General features: G+C 35.2%; 1 protein-coding gene across 1 annotated transcript in view; it reads right to left on the bottom strand.

Annotated features, from left to right (window-relative positions):
- Positions 1 to 1,266: 1,266 nt before the first annotated feature.
- PCM1 (pericentriolar material 1) overlaps positions 1,267 to 21,918 on the bottom strand; it is a 43,732-nt gene continuing 23,080 nt past the window's right edge. Inside the window, exons 21-42 of the mRNA XM_054824229.1 lie at positions 20,957 to 21,179; positions 20,650 to 20,795; positions 19,591 to 19,784; positions 18,229 to 18,406; positions 17,192 to 17,547; positions 16,495 to 16,653; positions 15,627 to 15,683; positions 14,252 to 14,424; positions 14,039 to 14,167; positions 13,324 to 13,444; positions 12,868 to 13,005; positions 12,498 to 12,631; positions 11,295 to 11,429; positions 10,578 to 10,775; positions 8,200 to 8,259; positions 6,235 to 6,373; positions 5,351 to 5,499; positions 4,341 to 4,416; positions 3,057 to 3,307; positions 2,756 to 2,848; positions 2,515 to 2,638; positions 1,267 to 1,638 (exon numbers count right to left, since the gene is read on the bottom strand). Of these exons, the coding sequence (XP_054680204.1) occupies positions 1,613 to 1,638; positions 2,515 to 2,638; positions 2,756 to 2,848; positions 3,057 to 3,307; positions 4,341 to 4,416; positions 5,351 to 5,499; positions 6,235 to 6,373; positions 8,200 to 8,259; positions 10,578 to 10,775; positions 11,295 to 11,429; positions 12,498 to 12,631; positions 12,868 to 13,005; positions 13,324 to 13,444; positions 14,039 to 14,167; positions 14,252 to 14,424; positions 15,627 to 15,683; positions 16,495 to 16,653; positions 17,192 to 17,547; positions 18,229 to 18,406; positions 19,591 to 19,784; positions 20,650 to 20,795; positions 20,957 to 21,179 (3,259 nt within the window). The 3' untranslated portion in view covers positions 1,267 to 1,612. The remainder of the gene's footprint in view (positions 1,639 to 2,514; positions 2,639 to 2,755; positions 2,849 to 3,056; positions 3,308 to 4,340; positions 4,417 to 5,350; positions 5,500 to 6,234; positions 6,374 to 8,199; positions 8,260 to 10,577; positions 10,776 to 11,294; positions 11,430 to 12,497; positions 12,632 to 12,867; positions 13,006 to 13,323; positions 13,445 to 14,038; positions 14,168 to 14,251; positions 14,425 to 15,626; positions 15,684 to 16,494; positions 16,654 to 17,191; positions 17,548 to 18,228; positions 18,407 to 19,590; positions 19,785 to 20,649; positions 20,796 to 20,956; positions 21,180 to 21,918) is intronic.

Raw genomic sequence — 21,918 nt, 5'->3', positions numbered from 1 at the left:
CTAAGCTTAATCATTTGCCCTATATACTAGATTTGTCTCAAATATGCATAAATCATCTTGTTCTAATTTATGAAAATATCCTCTTTTAGGTCTACTGAATGATTCTTGTACCAAGTTTGTGATTAAAAACTATAATTTTGTTTCACTTTCACAAGTTTGCCTTTGTCACAATGTATTTCCTCTGTCCTCAAAATCAAAGGGGTTTCTGCATACAGTATCACTATAAATTTAAAACACACACAGTAACTAAGCTGTCTTCAAACCTTTTAATATACTTTTGTCTTTGGAGATGAGGCATGTGATTGTAATCTGCCATTTCAAAATTCACTCATAAAACCTGGAGACACTCAAAACAAACTTAAAAGAAATTACAGAAGAATCACACTCTCATTTTATTCAAACTCAGGCAGATGTAGGCTACACTGTCACCTGGCTGTTTCCCACAGCACATAGCCATGTTATTACACTAACCTCAAAAGGAAGACAATCCTGAATTAAAGCAGTTAAAAAAGCAATAGTCCTTTTTGAGAAAAGCTTTGTATTTGTTTAAGGTAAACAGGATGTCTATAATGGAGCAGATATACTGAGTAAGCAACTTCTAGCTCAATTTTATGACTTACTGTTATTAGCAATGCTGATCTGAAAAAGAAAATTTTTGTTCTGCTTCAAGTTCTCTAATCTACTTTTCCACCTTTGCCATGAGACTTCATTAGGTGCTGACTTTAACTGTTGTTTATTTTTTAAACATTAACTTTAATTGTAATTTCCTGAATGTCTTCCTTTCTATATATAAACCCTTTACAAAGTCAAATACTTTAGGAACAAATTTTACAGGCTTTCAATTGCAGCAGTTTTAAGTGTTACATGTGAAAGGATACTAAAATTTTCATACAGATTTATCCCTTTGCATGCTGAAAGTGTAAAACAGAAAATGCAGAATAATACAGATGTTTCTGCATTTAACTACAAAACCAGGATATTTATTTCACCTCAGGTAAATGTGCTGATAGAAATGAACTCCACAGGCCATGAACAGGAACTTTTTTTTTTTAACAGACCAGCTATACTTTAGGCTATAAAGGCAACACGTAGGTATGTATTGTGTCTACACCTCATATTTGCAGAAGATAAGGAAACTTAGTGGGACAAGAAACACTCTTGCTCCAGGAAAGTTAGCAGTGTTTCTCTGAAGAGGAGTAACAAACTGCTACAAGCATGCCAACACTTAAGAGTCAGTGAACTTCCAACAATAAACTCTGCAAACCATTTTGTAAGCCAGAGGAAAATTTTTCAAAGGACAAGTTTACAGACAAGTCCAAACTTTATTTAAAACTACCATTTTGAACAATTTTAAAATTACTAAACAAGTCACAATAAAAAATAAAAAAAGATTAAGACAGAAAAAGAACAGTGCAGCAAAACTGAATAGAAGAGGATTCAGTTCCAGCTGTTCAAACTGCCACAGGCAGAAGTTAGCATACCTATCCTAAGAGGCAGTGCATCAGAAATTCTACATTTTTATACACTTCCAGAATTCTGGGAAATTAGTGCTGATCTTCCATATGCATTTTTATACATGGAGTTTATAAATGCAGGTATCTTCAGGTTATTCTCATGCACTCTGAGGTCCAAAAGTTTCTGTAAAATAAGAGTATACTTATTATTGTCTAACAGCTACAAGGCAACAAACACAGTTCTTGACCACGTTTCAACTCCTTTTAAGTATCCTTTAAAGCACCTTGAAGAAGTGTTTCTTCCTCACTTTTTGTCCACAAGCATTTTGAGCCATGGCTTACTTGAACAGCTACAGCCATCCCCCATACACAGATGAAGAATGGCTTATGTGCTAGCTACCAATTTTGTGTGACATGGCATTCTTAGCCAGACTGTTCCCACACCAGGCATACGCATCACTGTTCACCAAACTGACATGGCAAACTTCTGCTAGCATAGCTATATGTCAACGGAAAGGTGACGGGCAGTGAATCAAATGAAGGAAAGATGCACTTTCCTTCACACTTTGTTCTAGAAAATCCTATGCTGTCACTGCAACTACATTAACAAAAAAGGAAAAAAAGCATTTTCATCAGCTTGTACTGTTTGAGGAATTGGAACTAGCTACACTAGCAGAAAACTACCACCATGAGAATACCCAGTTCATGCATTTATATATGCCATTACTGTACCCTTCACTTGAGAACAACAAGCTTAACAATACAACAGAAGCCTCTAACACTGTAACTTGTGTCACAATATCAACATTATATTAAAAAAGTTTTTGATCTGCATTGTTTTTGTAGCTGCATAAATACTGTTTCATGAAAGTGACAAATCTTTATTGCTGTCATACACACTGCAAGTTTCTTCTACATCATTTTCAAATGCATAATAAAAAGATATTCTTTCAAGCACCATGCTAACTGCTTACTTCAATCAGTAATAACAAGATATTTAAATTCTAGGCCATTCCAGACTGTTTTCCCAATAGGTGTAGAGGATTTAGAAAATCTTTACCAGGTTCTTTCAAAGTTTGGGCATCTCCTACTAATTCTTGATCTCGAGCTCCACCTCCATCCAGTAATTCATCAGACAAACTGTTGGTTTGGGCTTCCGTTGCCATTTTCTTCATTAAATCTGCCTTTGTAACAGATAAAGCAAAACTCAATATTCTGCATAATTCTCATTGCTGCCCGGATAATTAGGACATGTAGGGTGTGCACTCTAAACAACCACCCCACAAACAATGGCAAGATACCTCTGAATATACTGCAAGTTTAAGGGGCAAGTCTTCAACCTTCACAAAATCATCTTCATCAGATTTTTGACTTACGTTTCCAGAACCAGCTTCCTGTTAATAAAAATAGTGATATTTAAAAGAATAGTGCTACTTTATTTTCACTCCAAAACTAGATTTTTGACTATTATAATAAAGTACATCAAAAAACAATGCCCGTATCAATTTTGCAAAACTGAACAAGGCTGGAAACCAGAAACAACACAAACAGAAAAAAGCTTCTCATTTCTCTTGGATGTATCTTAACCAAAAATATACGCACATATTCATTCACTAGCACAGGTGACTCTGTATCGGGGCTGCCAGCCATGGAGCTTTCAGAACTTGCAGCAGATTTGTTTCCTACACACGTTGTATCTAGTGTTTGAGTTTCATTTACTGGTAAAGATGAGCTTGATTCTTCTGTTTTCATACGGGCTGTTATAAAGGATTCTGGGGTATTGACTGCTAAAGGTGGTGTATTCTCCATGACATTGAGGTAATGAGGCAAAATTGTAGCCACATCTTGTTCACCTAAAACCACAAAACTACATCTTAACTAGGTAGAGAAAGTAAAAAATTCCGAGCATACAAAAATTCCATATTATTATTATTTTTTTTACAAATTATGATCCAAAGCTACAAATGAGCAATGAAAGTAAATTACAGTCTCTCAGATCAACACAAATAAAACATCAGTTATTTGTACTCTCATTCACTTAAGTATCAGCAATTATCACAAGACAGTATTTGACAAAAACTTCTGACTCGATACAGCTTTTTTTTTAAAAAGAAAAAAACCAAACAAAACCCCCCATCTTCCAGAACTATATGACCTACTGTAAAATATTCATTCTAGATATAAGGCGACATAATACAGAACAATAAATTCCTTAACATTTTGCCACATTCTTGTGGCAACACAGGATCTACTCAAATACTGCTTTCAATCTATGGAAAAAGACCAAGAATGAAACCAATAAATGCAACAGAAAACCACATGAAAAGAAGGTGGTAACAACAGTTAAATTAGAAGTAACATTCATACCACCTAGTAGTATTTCTGTCTTCTGACAGAAAACAATTTCTCAGTTCTTAATCAGTTACAACACACCATTACTCACAAAAATAAATCTCTAAAATACAAAAGTGATTTCAGTTGCTAGTAAATGTAATAGCAGAAAAAGCAAGTACTAGACAAATCTAAACATTAAAATACTATAACAGACAAATTAACTCTGCTACAGTTGGGTGCCAACAGCTACAGCAATCAACTGAAATTTACGCTCTTGTCAAGCATCAAAACCACATCTACCTATGTAAGATTATTCCAGGTTTCCTCTTTAAAATGTTTGCTGGGTCTATATCAACACAGACATATCTAGTCAGCTGATATGTTTCATGGGAAAAAACCACCACCACCAAAAGAAACAGTCCAGTAAACTCTTGCAAATTTGATCACCTTCCTCTTAATTACATATATCACAAGCACTGTCCATGATAATTCTCACAGTATGCAAATTCATATAGAAGTGTTAATCTCTCAGTTACTGCATACAGGGCTTACCTTTAACATTAACGGAGTCCTGTTCTGGTGACAAAATCTCACTGCTTTTTGTCTTACTCAGTTCTTGGTTTGAAGTCTATTGGGGAAGGTGAAAATGAGTTAGAACAAATTCTACTAATTTACTCTTCCTTGCTAAATAGAAACACACTGTACACTTGCTCCATGTTTTTGTCTTTTCACTAGTTTGAAATAAAGACAGCAAATTCTACTCTCTATTCATCAGCTACTCAGCACTTTAAGAAACTATTAAACACAGCTATGTGGGTTTTATCTGAACATTTCATTTTCTTTTCACTATAGTAGCTCCCAGGTAAATTCTTTGGTTCCACTGAAAACATCTATTGTTTTAGCCTTTAAAGTGAAAGGTTCCAGTTACATCCTTGCCTAATGTTAATAGCTGTTGAGTAAACCAACGTTTCACAAGATTCAGAAGTCAGTCTAATTTACTGAAATGTAAAGACTTGACAAGTCTCCAGAACCAGATTGCACACATCCAAATGTTTTTAAGGCAACTAACAGTGAAATGACAATAGCAGCCAGTAACATTTCACCCTGCTAGAAAAAAATATTATATGCTATAGAGGAAAGACAAATTAAAGACATGCTAGAATACAAGAATCAACAGCTTCTGCAAAGGAAAGCCCAATCAGAACTTGATTGCAGCAAACACAGAGGAAGAACCAGTTAACAGTTTAAAACATGATGCTTTTTGGAAGTTTATCTTTTCTACTGCAGCTTAACATTTTCTCTCTCTGAGGGCAGATTTAAACATTAGTTTTGTCTGTGTCCATCCAATCATTCTGGCATCAGCTATACCAGTAATAAATTCAGGTGAGGAATGCTACATTTTCTATGTAGCAGCTATTGCTTTCATGTAATTTCTTATATCATTCTCCTACTTTCATTAGTATGAAAACAGTGCAACAAGAAAAACTGAGGCACATACAAATATGTACTGAAAAGTTGTGTGCTGGCTTAGGTTTGTTCTGCATTTACAACTTTGGTGATACCTGTTCATTTTCAGTTGTTGTTTCACTGCTGGCTTGTAGCGATGTCTGCACGTCAACAGGTCCTTCCTCAAATTCTATTTCTTCATCTTCATTCTCATCTTCTCCACTGCCATAGTTAGTCAGAGCTTGGGTTTCTGCTTTTGATAAACCTGAAGGTAAATCAATGTAAAACCACCTTCATACCGGATTTACACGTTGACAGAGCCTGACAGAGGAAAAGTTAGGCTGCAAAATCCGAATCTCTTTTGGGAATTTACTACAATGATCAGTTATAACTCTTACTTCAAAACATTCTTTGAAACTAAGATACAGTGATGGCAACTTTCAAAGATCCATATGCTCCATATAAGCTATATTACAAACACACACCACTGTGATGGTGTAAAAATATCTAAGTTATTAAACAAGTTGGTGTGAAGAATGTAAATAAGGGAAACCAAGCCATAAGTAGTTGGTCTAAGATGAAAAACAGGACAAAAATTATTAAAAAATATACAAGCTTAAGGACAAGCACATTAAAAAAAATAATTTAAAAAAATTTGAAAAACTGCATAAAATTTCAGCAGCTTTCACATCATTCAGGTTAAAGGCTGAGAAACTTCAAGTTTAGCTGAGACAGGGTTTGTAACAAACAGTCTGATTCTAACACATGTTTTTACAGATCTACTGATTACAAAGAGAAAAAAGTCCTCTAATTGGAATGTTTAACCCTTAACACAATACCAGTAAATACAGTACTGGAAAACTTTCACCAGAAAAGACCCGACTAGAAAATCTGAAAGAAGGTGTTACACAGCAGTACTTCACGCAAATCTTGTTGTAAAATTAGTTGGTTGAAACTACAGTGAAAGCATTGAATAGTGATCTATATAAAAATCACTTACTTATTGCCACTGGACCACTTTCACTTTCCTCATCTTCCTCTTGATCAGATGCATCAGACCTAACACTTTCAGGAACTCCATTACCATCATATATTTCTGACTCCTGTACTTGTTTTACAGTTTCAGTCTCATCCTTGTCCTAGGAAAACAAGTAATATTGTGCAATTTCATGTTTTTTTCTCTAAAGATTAACTTATGGTTTCTGTATCAGAGAGTCGCCTTTGTATCTCAAAAATTAAAAAAAACCCAAAACCAACAAAACCATCAATTTTTAGCCTGTAGATTTAAGTAGTCTTTAAGGCCTTGAAATGAATACTGCAAAGCTACTCCTGAAACAGAGCATCAGAACCTACCATAAGAGATCATGCACTGTTCAGACATGGCTATCAAGGACATCATAACCGAGTATTTCATTATCTGAAAAGGTTCACACTGATCAGCATGCTAGCTTAAAAAAAAAAGTTCTTTAAATTTGATTTGTCATTATTCAGAGGAAGAAAGACACAGCTGCATTATTACCCTCTGGTGACTTCCCTACTTCTCCTAAATGATCTCTAGTAAAAATCAGGAATCTTCCTAACTGCAGCTTCTCATTTCTTTAGCAATAGGTACTCAGCAGTTTCTCTTCTGAATGATTTGCTAAATATCTTGAGTGAGAAAATTCTGCTCAGTCTATATGAACCCCAAATAAAGCCCTGAGTTCGGCTTCAAATCTTGACAGGGCTCTTCTACACTACAGCAACCATAACAAGTGATATACAGCTTCCCCACTTTCACTTCCAAAGCAGTTGGACAGAAGCTCTAAGCCCTAGAAGAAAGCACTGAATCTATGCCCATACGTGCCTACATATATGCCTATACCCACTCAGGAATGCATTCAACATTCTACTTAGTACATTACCTATATCTTTCCCTTGGTTGGAAGAAGCTGAACATTTCAGCAGAAAATACAAAGCTTCGTATACAACCCCTCTCCCCAAACACAATGATCTAAGTAGTTTTCAAAACAAAGAGAAAAGGGAGACATTTTGGGCACTAACATTTAATACTCAGAGCACAGACAGACTGACTCTGAGGACCTCAAATACCATGTTTCCCAACTCAGAACATCTGCCTTCTCCTTAAGATGAAAACTAAACCAACTGATTCCATGCCACTAAAAAATAAAATATTAATTGCTAAAAATAGTTAAGCTGTCCTTGCTATTTAATTCTTCAGTGAATGACTATATTCTCAATGCTCTGAGCTGAGAATGCAGGCAACAGCTCCAGACCAAATCCCACAATAATCACCTTCAGAACAGGTCTTTTCTTTTTTCTTTGAAAGACACAAAATGAACACTAAATGGAAAAGCAAGATCCTACCCTATAGCTGCTCAGCCAGTATCACAAATTATTCCATTTCAGTTGCATGGCATTCAGTGTAAACTTTGCTCTTTTTACGCTTTCAAATTGTCAGTCCTAAAGCAAAGCTCATTCTATATAAACGTGACCAACAAAAATAGAAAAGCATCTTTAATACTATCTTTGTTGATCTGAATGCACTTTTTGAAAGCGCAAGAAACAAGATAGTGTTTTATAAGAAATGCACCAGTCTTTACGCCAGTAATGGCTCTGCAGTAGAAACATGAATAAAACCAAGAGCAACCAAGGAACTGATATCTAAGTCATGTTTACAGTATGCATACAACAACAAAGACTTACTGATGAATGCAGATATTTTGGTAGTCATTTCCCAGACCATCGACTCAAGTTAAAAAAGGGAAATTATAATTTACTGTGTTACTTTGATAAAGTAAATCACTGAAAGTAACAAAAAGGAGAAAACCTACAACATTTAATAAATGTATAAACACTATAAAATGGGCTGCTTACAGATACTGGATTTATATGACAGAAAACAGTAAGATTAAGTGATCTGTGAAATTATCTGAGGAATAAAGACAGTTGAGAAGCATAAACATACTTTGTCCTCATCGACATCTTCAGCAGATGAACAAACATCCACCTGGAGACCTTTTTTTGCCTAGAAAAAACACAAACTGTCTTCAATTCTAAATTGAAATAACTTTGAAATACTGAACCAAACTAGGGCTTCATGAAAGCCTGGCTAAAATGCCAATCTTACCAAGAATTGCTATCTCACAATGGCAATAAGTCACAGGGACTTCTATACTTCTATACTATGAGAGATGTTTACACAGATGTCTTCAAAATTTTAGAGTTGCAAAACATTACGAAAAACTGTGCTAGCCCTTTTTATTTAAACACGAGCTAATTCTCCCATCTGTGGTTGAATCATATTTAGATATTAGATATACCGGCTCTAGTCAAGACAGAGCACTGTGCTTTTCCAGTGTGGAATTGAAAATCAGTTAGCTTACTGGACTCAAGACAGTCACAAAAATCTAGCAAGATCAGATGTGCCTGCGTCAGGACCCCAGAGTTGAAAGCTGTGAGAAGACCGTATAGAGATAATTGTGCGGGTTTGTACAAAGTAACCAGAACCTACCACTTCTGGCTCATCTCTGGCTCTGTTGAATCTGAACTGCTGCCAGAGCAACAAGGCAAGCATTGACCTTAACCCTAATTCTCAGTCTTCCAGGAGACAAGAAGAAATGCCAGATCTAGGTTGGGTCCACGCATTCTCACAGCAGTGTGTAAACTGTCCTTTATGTAACGAAGACCCAATGAACAACTTCAGATAACATAGGATGTTGTGTCCAAATCCTTCTGGATTCAGAGTGTTTCTTTGGCCTCTTTACAAGGCACCCCACAGTCTCCCTCATACTAGCCATATCACTGGTATATCTAAGTTGATCTATCTTGAAATATAGCTGATGATATACTTAAAACTACTTACAGAACTTTATAGTTAATGACAGATTCACAAAATGTCTTCCATTTACATTTTAAAATAAGAATGAGTTAAGGGTCTGCTTTGGTATTTGTGTTTCTAAAAGAAAGCTGTAGTGTTATCTAGTTCAGACTATTGTATAGTACACTGAAGTCATAACTATACTATACAATACGAAACACTGAGGTAGATATCTGACCAATTTAAGTATATTAACATGATCTGGTTTAGTGTTTGTTTTGTAAACAGTTCATATAACTAAAAAAAGCTACGTTCCTAAAAACTGCAACATTAAAATTAAAAATGGTGATGCAACATCTTTAATAATATAAATGGTTTGAAAATCAACCAAATTTGCTTTGTTAGAGCAGAATATGTACTACAGTCTCAGATATTTCTGAAAAGTTATATATATTTTACACTCCAAGTCTAGAAAGTGATACTTTCTACATATGCCAACAAGCCAACTATTTGATGACTTCATAAGACTTATTCAAGTTAGGTAAAGATGGTGCTTAACTAAGCTACTGCAAGGAAAGCTGCAGGCCTAAGTGGAGAGATGATGAACTGGGACCCCCCCATATGTTAAAATATTTGGCTGGGATAGAGTTAATTTTCTTCAGAGTAGCTGGTATGGAGCTATGTTTTGGATTTGTGCTGAAACCTGTGCTGACAACCCAGGTATGTTTTTGTTATTGCCAAGCAGTGCTTACACAGAGCCAAGGGCTTTTCTGCCTCTCACACCACCCCACCAGTGAGTAGGCTGGGGGGGCACAAGGAGTTGGGAGTGGACATGGCCGGGACAGCTGACCCCAACTGACCAAAGGGATATTCCATACCATATGATGTCATGCTCAGCATATAAAGCTGGGGGAGGAAGAAGGAAGGGGGGAATGCTCAGAGTTATGGCGTTTGTCTTCCCAAGTAACTGTTACACATGATGGAGCCCTGCTTTCCAGGAGATGGCTGAACATCTCCCTGCCAATGGGAAATAGTGAGTGAATTCTTTATTTTGCTTTGCTTGCACACACAGTTTTTGCTTTACCTGTTAAACTGTCTTTATCTCAACCCACAAGTTTTCTCACTTTTATCCTTCTAATTCTCTCCCCTGTCCCACCAGCAGGCAGTAAGTGGCTGTGTAGTGCTTAGCTGCCTACTGCAGTTAAATCACAATAACTACTCAGTGACCGCAGATGTTAATACTATTTCAATACTCGACTATTCCTTCCTATACGCACATATTAAAAGACATTTCCTCTAAATTACCAACAGTCTACACAATTAGATATCTGTAACAGACTCTTGTGTATAATACAGGACATCTCCCTTACTGAAGAAAACTAGTTCATGCTTCTACACAAGCAATACTGTGACTAAACAGCCTTAATTTGTTAAAAAAAAAAAGCAACATATGAACTAAGGTAATCAAAGTAGTAGTTTAGGAAACTCAGAAAAGCTAAATTTTTCAAAAATATAATAAAACAAACCTCTTTAGCATAAGACTGTATCACTTCAGTAGCTTCTATTTTCCTTTTACATCTCTGCTTTACAGAAATACTGTTGTTGTCCAAGTCTTGCATGAGTTTAAAAAAGGCTAATTCATTAAATAACACTTCAGAGATCTCCACAAGAAGATCCTCCCCACAATCTTTTAATTTTCTACCAGCAAATTTCGCCAGTGAATCCTGTAAAGAGAAGTAAGTCTTCAGTTTTTGAAGCAGGCTTTCAAACTTCAAAGACTAAGTATTTGTCATATTCCTAATAACTCAAGATTAGTTAGATACATAATAGCTTGTACATTTTTAAAAATTATGGTTTTAAGTGGAATCTCTAGTCACATAACACAGAATTTAACTGATTTAAACTCTATACTTCGAGGAAAAAAAAAAAAAGAAAAGAGCAACCTATTGATTTTCAGGAATTTACACAATGTGTCCATGAAGAGCATCACCAGAGCTCTCCTTGAAGACAGCCACAGGCAGGAGATAGACCTCTCATTATGTGGCAGTGATGGAAAATAATTTCTGTACATGGTAAAGCTTTAATTTTAGGAAACAAGGTAATACATCATTGCTGTATCAAAGCTGAAGGAGACCAGCTATGCTACCATCGTCGTAAACTCTAACTTCAGGGAAGCTGGTTTATCTGTTGCTCATTATCCAAGTTCTAATAGTGTTGCAAAACAACACTGAAAAACTACTAACCTGAAGTATACTGCCAAGCTGCTTATGAAAGAACTTCACAAACTCTTTACTTTCATCGTTTTGTTGTGTCAGAGTCAAGACCATACGTCTTACTGATGTCAGTAATTGAGAAGAGCATACTTCATCCATGTGTTCCTAAACAAGTATGAGCAGAATGAGCTTAGTTACCACTTGAAAAAAAATAAAAAATTAGCCATCAACTCAAATACTGAAATTCTTTTTTATAGAAGTCACTTGTCCACTGAAGGAACAGCAGTCCATGAACAGGCCCTAACCCATCTCACAAAAACTAACTGGAACACAGTTATAGCAGATACCATACTTCATTAGTATGAAGTATTAGACTGATTGGCCATGACACACAAAGCTTTATCTCACTTTTCCAATAAGGTAGCACCTGCCATCTTTAATGTTTGGACCAACTAAGAATCTTCATATATTGTGGTTGTGTACTCAAGTGTATTAAGTTTATGTTAAGATATCTACTGTTGTAAGCTGCCTTAAAATTGGAAACAAATCAGAAGTCTTCAGGCACCGAGACTGCGGCAAGTCAACAATATACAGTTTTTAAAACTAGTATCAAGCAAGTACCTTATTAAACAAACTTAAGCTTATATACTTGCACATACTATAAAAGGGAACAGGGAGGTGATTTAAGCATCTTACAACTCAACCTTCTCTGCTCTTTAACCTCACAAAGAATGAACTGTGACTATTTCTCCTTTAAATTAGTACATTTCTTCTCTGTATTCACAGAAGTTTACAAGCTCTCATCAACTTTAAAGATATTTGTAAACAGGAGAAAATAATGCTAACAGTCACAGAGCTATTTTTCAAAAATATCTCAAGTTGCATCGTATGTAACAGTTTTAATTAAAGCTCTCTCAGTTCCCTTTGCCGAAAGGCAGCAAATATTTCAGAAGTACATCCTCAAACATTTTTATTTGATTTGATCAGCTCCAGACAAAGAAATCTCTATTCTTCTTGATGTCAAGTCCACTAGCCTTATGCAATCTAGAAACCTTACCATTTCTTTCTTCTATTTAATCCTTACTTCATCCTCAGCAAGGTCTGCAACTTAACACATATTTATTGTCAGTTGTTGCTAAGACGCAAGTTATCTGTTTTGTTTAATGTTCTATGCAATTATGCCGGTCCTTTTCCTATTCCCCTAACTCACACATTATTGAAAAAAGTTCTTACCTTCAGAAAAGGAATGACCTCTTTCATAATTGCTTTAATCTGCCGATCAAGCTGCTGAGTATCTATACGAGGACATGGAACCGCAGAAACTTCACTTGACTGTGGCACAGGAAGACATTCAGTGGTACTTGGACCTCAATTAAAAAAAAGCACATTTAAGTCATTTGACATTACTATTAAAGAAATACTGATTTCAAACCCATATATTGTCCTTTTTTAAAAATAAATCATATACACTTATGTAAAGATCCTTTGAAACTTCGCTAAGTTTTCAATATAAATGAAGAAGAAAGTCAGCCAATTAAATGATTCTTGATATTTAGAATAATTATTTTCTAAAACTAAGCAAAATATGTATATATGTGCATACCTTCTAATTTAGCAGCAGAAGCACCCTGAAAATTACTAGAGCAGCCCTCAGAGTCAAGGGTACTTTCAGCTTCAATTTTCATACGCTCATATTCCCTCATCCTAGCCAAAGCTTGATCTAAGTGAATCACTGTGTTGCCTATATTTAGAATAAAAACACCTTTTAAACTAAATAAAAAGTTTTCAATTGATAGACAAGTAAACAATGATAAAAATTAATTCAAAGCCACAAGTTTTGAAATCTACATATAACTGTAGTTGAGTTATAAGATTTTATTACACACTTTGATCAATTCGAAGTGTTTCAGAAGTGGCTAATTTCTCTAAGCGCTGTTTTACAAAACATGGTTACACACTAAAAATCAAAGAATAGTATACTATTTAAGAGTAGACAACTGCAGGCATTTTAGGAGGGAGGGAGTAATGCTTACAACATTGCAAACTACATCATTCTTACCAAGGTCATCAGTGGCAAAGGGTTCAAAATTTGAAGATGTAGACATAGTACTCCCATTGTCTGCATCAATTTGTTCACAATCTTGACATGCTTCTGTAGAAAAGTTCTTGCCAAAAGTTTCCTAAAAAACACCAAAGAACTGAACACAAAGCAGGAATGCACCATCCTCTCACAGATGTGTCAACAAGCCAGCAATTCTTTTCACCCACATGCTGTAGTATCAAGACCTGTCACCAGGCCGCTTGACCGGGGAACAACCTTACTTCCAGGATATAAATTGATCAGGTGATTCTACCATATTTGTTTCAAATACATCAACTATAAAATACGTAAGAAACTAAGCGCAGGCATCAGTGATTTCTTAAATACAAAATAGCAACAAGACCTCAGGAATCTTGTAATCAGTACTTGCCCTGACTTTAGTCACAAGAGGATTTTGGCTCTCTTTGAATATCAGTTTCTGATTTGTGCCCTCTCCATGTTCTATTCCTCCCTGACACATCACTCATTTCCAGCATCAAGAATCCTACCATGTTTCATCACTTTTGCATTAAGGTGCTCTTGCATTTCTTTGTTTAGAAAAGACTGTGAATTTTTCTAAAATTCCTATCAAGTTACAATCACTAGGATGAATATTTCAGTACACAAGCATGCATGTAACTTGAAAAAATAGGAAAAGTTGACAGTAAACTAGCTTCTGAACTTGAAAATTTACATCATCTGTGGAAGCAAGGCTTTCACTGGGAGTGAGCTCAGAATTTGATGCCATCCACGTTGCAGAATTCAGTGATTTTGTGCACTTCCCTTTTTCGTTGTTCTCCGATAAATGTCTGGTCACTATATCCTGGAAAAGATAATAAATCCATTCAGTAAAAAAAGACTTAAGATTTGTTTGATTCACAAGCAAGATCAAAAATTCTGTGCATACCTGCAAAGCATATAGAGCCCTTTGCCTCAGGTAATCTGTATTTAGCAGCTGAAGCTCATGGAAAAGTTCAATGAGAAAGTGGGGACGAGACTCATTTTGAGAAATAAGCGTTGCCACTTCAGAATAAATTGTGTCTCGCAAAGCTTCAAACATAGAAAGATCACTGCCAGTTTCTGTAGGGAAAAAAAAAAGAGGAACTCATTAAGTCCTTGACATGCATCCAGCTGAAAGAAAATTGCCTATTAGGTATGCAAGTTACAGGTACACAAATGATCTCTTAATCACTGTAGATTTCATTATATAGCTGCTTGCTTAAAGCTTGCTCATTTCCTGAAGGGCAACAAAGATTTAAACATTCTGAAATAATACTTTATGCAATCTTTTATATACAAAATAAAATATAAATCATTCGTAGGAATAATTTTCTTTACGATTCTGAACAATACCTTTAGGAAGTATTCTTTATTGAAGAGAATATTGCACACACAATATTGCTTTCGGAATAGGTATTCAACACTGAAAATGGCATTTTTATATCTCTTTAGGTCTCAAGTTTATAAAACAGAAGTAGTCCACGCTTTTGTAACATAAGCAACAACATTAAGAAAGCTGTAGACTGAATTCAAGAAAGCCACTCCTTCCCACACCTCCCACACAAGCATAAATCCTACCATCTCATACATGTCTAGTATCTATTTGGAGGCTCACATAAAATCTCTTACCTTTAAGCTCTATTGCATATGTATGAGAACACAACATGTTCCCTAATAAGTCTCCCATTTCTTCGAAAATTAAGGATTATCCTTGCATCACAACAGTTATTACACACATATTTTGGCAAGTGTTGAATGGAAAAAAGTTACATTTGGGAAACTCAGCTTAGTTTAACAGGTGCATATTTGTTAGTATTCAAGTTAATGAAGTTATTAGCAATACAGCAAATGTTACTGTGCAATTTGATTATCTGCAAATAGTTTACCAGTAGTTTTAAACATAGGAGGCAAGCTTTTTGAACCTTTAATAAGCCACTAGAAATCACTTCCCTCCCCCATTAATAATATGTAGTAGATTTTAAACATACTAAAAATGCCTACTGAAATTAGAATTTTTGTTGTAGTATCTACCTGCATATTTTTCACTTGTAATTGTGACCGAGAACATGATAAACATATTCTCCACAATTATAATTCAAAGTCTTTTGTGTTGTTGCATTTCATACAAATTACAAATAACTTCTCTTGTCTTGTTTATAGAGAAGGTGCTGCAATAATACTGATTCTGAACATCTGCTAAACAGTCTGAGTTACAGGATCAAAGCTAAGAGAAAAAAAAAAAGTAATAGGACATTGTTGAAGCTAAGCAGTGAATGCATTACCTGGCGCTTCAATGCATGCATTTCTGTTAGACTGCTGCAGAATTCTCCTAGCATGTGCTGTAGGAAAGTGGGGATAGACAGTGATAAACACAAAAATGTGCACCAGAAATAAAGACAGGGTCTATACAAAACAGCAGGAGGAAGACTGCATAGTCATCCAAACCACAACAAAGCTGCTTATTGTGAGAACTTGACTGGTAAAAGTTTATTACGTATACCAATAAACAGCACTTAGTGTGGACACAGCTACATTGACAAAGCTGTACGATGTACTACAATGACTAAAATTTCTGCATCTTTCAAACGAAACAAAGGTACTGGCCGAACCTAAAAAGACACAGAAGAGAATATTTTTGTGATCTAGATGCAAGAAAAGCAGTGCAGGTGGCAAAAATGTAAGGGTTTATGTGATGTTACAAGACTGAATTTGCATGATATTTGATAGAGCACTTAAGCATGAATAGAAAGAAAACATGTATGCAGTACAGGATGGGAGTTTAAACACTAAACAAAGTTTTATCTGTCATGCAGTTACTTTCCATAAGAACACCAACAAATAGGTGAGGATTTTGCTTGGCTAAGTTTTTGTTTTACAGTAACAGGTTTGTTTCTGAATTATTTTAATCAAGTACCTAATCTACAGAAAACACCCAAAATCAATATCCAACTTTTTTTTTTTTTTTAAAACACACACTTTTACATTTGCGGCATCCTTAGAAATTAAAAAAGCAAAATCCACATGCTAAATATGCAGTATTGTCTTCTTGTCGTAATACACTCTTTTTAAGTAACACACTAGCAACAAAGCATGGAGGTCCTTTACTCAGAGAAGTTCACAAAATAATTACTGACATTCAGAAAAGAATACCTGAAGACATTTCTGTAGATCTACTGTATTTAATTATTTTTTCCAGCTGTTCCCGATTCCTTTTGCTGAACACCTTCGCATGAACAACCTCTTCAGAGTGTCTACTTTTATTGCTCTTGCAAGGTTCACAAACACTAGAAGCGCTTGCGCTTTCATAACCTAATGGGAGGGAATAAAAAGGAATAAAAAATAGCTTACAAAATGGTTTATTACTTTAAAAAAATGTGTTTGAGGGCAATCTCAAAGATATAAAACATCAATGATGTTTCCTAGTCAAAAATTTTTCTCTGTACACTGAAGCCATACAGTAGCACTAAATCCTCAGCAACTGCAGCAGTACTATACACGCTAGTATCATCCCTCTCTCCTTATTCCAGATTTTACTGAAGCACGTCTTTCAGCAAGTCATCCAGTTTGGACATGAAGACATAATGAAGAGGAAGATTCTCCTGGTGGGTTATTCCAAGTCTTAGTGTATCTGCATCCATTCAGATCATGCTATCCTAATCAGTTAGGCTTTTTATTTACTGAAATACTACAAAAACTTACGTAGTTACGTTATATAAAATGAATTCATATTTCAGTAACTTATTTTCATTATTATGGGTACCATTTATGGAGAGTAAATTCTCTGGAATGTAATGATTATAATCCAAGTTGAGTTTGCCATGGTATCTAAGATTACTTTTCGACCTACCAGTATTTTTAATTCTGCCTTTTAGCTGAGAAGAGCTCTTCCTCTTACTTTTCGATTTGGGTGTTTTATCTTTTGATGCCAAGCTTGCTTGCGCTGATGCTTTTCTAGATTTAAATGTCTTTGTCACAGTAGTTGGGTCTACTGGATCAGGCATGCTACTAAAACTCTCCAAAGACTCTTCATCAAAGTCTCTTCTTCTACTTGTATCAGACTGATTTTTATGAACGGAACCAATGTTTTGTACTGAAACAGCAAGACCTGCTTTCAGCTGAGACTGATCGTCTTTTTTCATTTCCTGGCTATCATTAAGCCAAGTTGATCTTTTTTCCATTTCCTCTTCAGGTTGTCTGCAACTCCTGTCAGAAAGAAAGAAAAAGAAAGGCAGTCCACAATATATCATAACCTAGTCTCTCAGATAGAAACAGAATGTATTACTAGGGAAATAGCTTTATCCATAATGCAAGTTATCTGCCCCAGTTACTTAGCCATCAGCTGAACATCGTAAAAAAATAATAATCTAGTGAGAACCCTTCCAAATGGAAAATGCAAGATGTATGAAGAAATTCACATTTATCACTGATTTCAACCTCAATATACTTATGCAGTTATTGCTATGCTCAAATAGTACTATAGGAGAAAATATTTCTTAAAACAGGATTCATTACCATCTACTGTAGCACAAAAAATAAGCATTCACTGAAATTATATCCTCTAGTTACTCAAACAGCTCAGTTTCAAAAACATGGAAATGAAATCTGCCTCCACTTACAAAATGTATCACAAAACCACTCCAACACTATATTTGATCTTAAAATATTCATGGAATGATACATTAGTTAATATACAGAAAAGTAGAACACTTTACTGAAGTCAAAAAACAAAACCCAAAAAACTGGAAACTGCAAAAGTAAAGCTCGTCTTGTAATTCTGTTACAAAAAATTCCCTAAAAGAACGATGAATTCCCACAAGCTCCAGAAAAAGGAGGAGAGAGGGAGAAAAAATGATTAAAGAAGAGTTGCATTATGACATTAAATACCTTTGTTTTTCTGCTCCATTAGAGGAACTGCTTTCAAAAGGTTTGGGGAATGCCATATACTCAGTTTTCCCAGAAGCATTATGATCTAAGGGATGCTGCTGCTGCTCACTACTGTGTGGGGAAATATTGTGTGCAAAATCTCCAAAACCAGAAGGGAACACTGGATTATAGTTAATACCTACAAAGTAAACAGGAGTCAGAAAACACTACCTCATTTATCTGTGAGATAAAAGTCAAAATTGAGACATGTTGTGTGGCAACATAAAATTATGAAGCAAAAGTACAGTGGGCGGGTAAGCAAAAACTGTTTTCAACCTGAAAGTACTGCAATAATTACAATTTATCTTAAATGCAGGTTTCGAACGTTACTGGATACTGCATATGCCACTACAATCCCATCAGTGGAGAGATGAAGGTACTTCAAGAAACCTCAATAAAGAGCTCCTACAAGTGAAGGTAAAAGTGACATCAGTTCCAAACAAGGCACAGTTCTGTCTGCATAAAGACTTTATCGATACTTGAACTACCACCAAACTGACAAGGATATTCCAGTAGTACAAGTATTCATAGGGCCAAAAGAAGTCAAATTCAGAATACTTATTTAAATTTTACAATCTTTATAGTAGTAGCAAATTGGATATAACTATTCTTCTGTGCAGGTATAATTAAAATATATCCTTAAACAGAAAACAGACTTTAGAATCTGAAAGCTACAATCTAAGTCTATGTCTATTTCCTGGTTTCCTGAAAAGGTTGAAATATATTATTACGACAGCTTTAGCAACTTTTAATGATACAGTAAAATGCCTAAGTTTTTTCCCATTTCAAATTCAACAGTAAAAGTCGATTTGGTAATGAGATTAGGAACACTGTATCTAAGTCAACAGTTACTCTATACCTCTAATAGGAACAAAAATTAGTAACACGCTCCATTTACAGGCATTTCAAACAAAAATGAGCACTGGAAGTTCTAAGGAAATGAAGAATAATTACTAATGCTACCTTAAAATTAGACAGTTCACTTAATCAGAATATTAAGTGATTGCTGAAAGTATGTAAAAGCTTCAAACATTGCTTTTCAAGTCAGATCAAGAACATTTAAAACAATAACTGTATGGAGCGGGTATTTTCAACTATAACCAACTTCTTATTGTGAAAGTCTTGCTTTTCATACTGAAGTCAAAATATACAATTGTTCAGCAATAAAACTTTAACAAACCTCTGCTTGGATAATGCAGACTCAATCAAGTAGTGTTTAAGACCATTTCAATATGAAAGGAAAAGTCACAGAGTTTCAGCAAGTTCACATTAAGATTTCAAACTTTTGAAACTATTACTTTTTACACCTGTAGTAATACTCGCCTGGGGCAAAGGAAGAAAAATTAGTAAATCCTGGTACATTAAACAGGTTCACAGGTTGCGGAGGAAAGCTGAATGGACAGAAAACAGGAGATGGAGGTGGCGGTGCACTATTGCCTCTTTCCTTTCTTGATGGCTTCTCTTGACACTCTTGTTGTTCTTGCTGACGCATAAGATCATTTAACATTTGTTTTAACCTTGAAAACAAACAAAAATAAGCACTTGGGGAAAAAAGAATGGTAAGAGAAAGCAAGTAATTGGAGATTAATATTATTTCACCTGCCTCATGTAATGTACGTACAGAACCGCTCCATTTAGCCAGTAAAAAAAAAATAAAAATCAAAAAACCCAACTTGTATTTAATCCGGAGTGAAGACAGGAATAGTTTTGAAATCAACTGCTCTGCACTAGTGGTCATGTTTACAGAAGTTAAACATCCTTGCAAGAACAACAAAAAATTGACTGGATACTACAAAAGTAGACAGACTGAAAAGGAAACTTAAATAGAAACATCCAAAGATATAAAATATTTGCAGAAGTGGCATTAAAACTACTGTAAAATATTAGACAAGAGACCACTAACTATATACCAAAATCAAAACAGAAATGAAGAGCTTGAACTTTCATGCAATGAATTAAAATGACTATTACTTTTTTTTTTTAACAGATCATCGTTCAGAAGGTAAAAGTAGTACATCCAATGGAGCATAAGGAAACAAATTCTGACAACACTAAGAAAGGACAAAAAGCTTTTCCACCACCTTTCCATAACCATGAGAATCCAGAATCTTGCCAGGTGGTTTAACAAAAGACTACAGACATAAAAGCACATTCAAGAAAAGCAAGTCTAAAGATTACTCAAAAAGAACCACCTCAAAGGTGTTAAAGTAGTGGTAAAAAAACCCAACCAAAAATGCTGTATACAATTTCAAAAGCTTATAAACAACTCAGAAGGTCAACAGTCCCGTATTTAACCATTATCTGTAATCTTTTATTCACATAACCATGTTCTCCGTTACTGAAACATTTCAAATTCCACAAACACTAATATAGCCAACAAACCTCTGGACATTATTCTGCTGCCAAGTCAGTTGAGTGTAACACTGGTTTAATTGATGCATAATAAGATGTACTTGTGAAGACGCAACATTATTGGGCATCAAACTGTAAGGGCCTGTCAGCAAAGTCTGCAGAAGACAAGAGAGGGTCTGTGGAAAGAAAATACGTGACAGTGACCAAATTACCAAAATCAGAAGTTATTGCTGGAAAGATCTAGAGAGAGGAGAGAAGAAAGGAGAGAAAAAAGGAAAAAAAAAAAGAAAAAAAAAGACAAAGTAGCAACAGCAAAGTAACTGCTCTTCATATCTACCTGCTGATCCTGCATCAAAGTTTGACAAATGCTGACACTAAATTCATGCTGTTTCTTCAGCTGATTGATCTGCTCTTGCCATTGTTCCTTTTCTTCCACATACGAAAGTTCGGACATCCACCTAAGGTTTTCTTGACGTCGCATACTTATGTTTTGCTGTTGCCTGGCTTTAGACAATGGACGATAATTGCCATCTGCTGAAAGAGGACAGCAATTTTTCCACCTGGGTGGGGGGGGAAAAAAAAAAAAGAAGAATGAGGACAAAAGCTGACATTTCAAACAACTTCTAATGATACTTCTATTATTCAAATTACATTTCAGTTGTACATCAACAACTCACTTGGAACAGGCCATTTCAGTGTCCCAGCTAATTACCTATGCAATTTTGTCAATCCAACGTTATCCTAACCAGAAAATAACATCCACTCAACTGACAACCACTGTCAAGAAAAAACTACTAAGGATGTTTCTGGATGTTGTTCTAGGTAACATCCGTTACTGATATATAGTATGTACTCAGATGAAAACAGAAGTCACCAACATAATACACTAAGAATTAAGAGGCCCAGCTCCTGACTAGAAGGCCACTATCTGCTAAAATTATTTTGGCACAAAAAACAGAGGAAATCAATTGAAGAAAGACACATTATTTTTAACATGGCATTTTCATTTAGTCACACAAAGCTCACTAAGGAAATCAATCAGGTAAACGAGGTAAAAATGTTCATGTTAAATAAAAAAAAAAATAAATCAATTTCAAAGCTGCAAAAGCCAACAATTTGAAAGCAAAAATTTCAGTTACTTCAATTCTCTGAATTACGTTTTTGAAGAGACTGATCAATATCACAGCAAAAATTTCATACAGGTTATCTTTTAAGTCAATTAAAACAATATGGGAACATAAGGAGCTACTGCAACACAAAGAGAGCGCTCAATGGCAGACATTTACTATGACTGAAAAC

Source organism: Grus americana, chromosome 4 (assembly GCF_028858705.1).
Source record: "Grus americana isolate bGruAme1 chromosome 4, bGruAme1.mat, whole genome shotgun sequence".
NCBI lineage: Eukaryota > Metazoa > Chordata > Aves > Gruiformes > Gruidae > Grus > Grus americana.
Note: the sequence above shows the minus strand (reverse complement) of the source record. Positions and strands in the feature narration are given on the sequence as shown.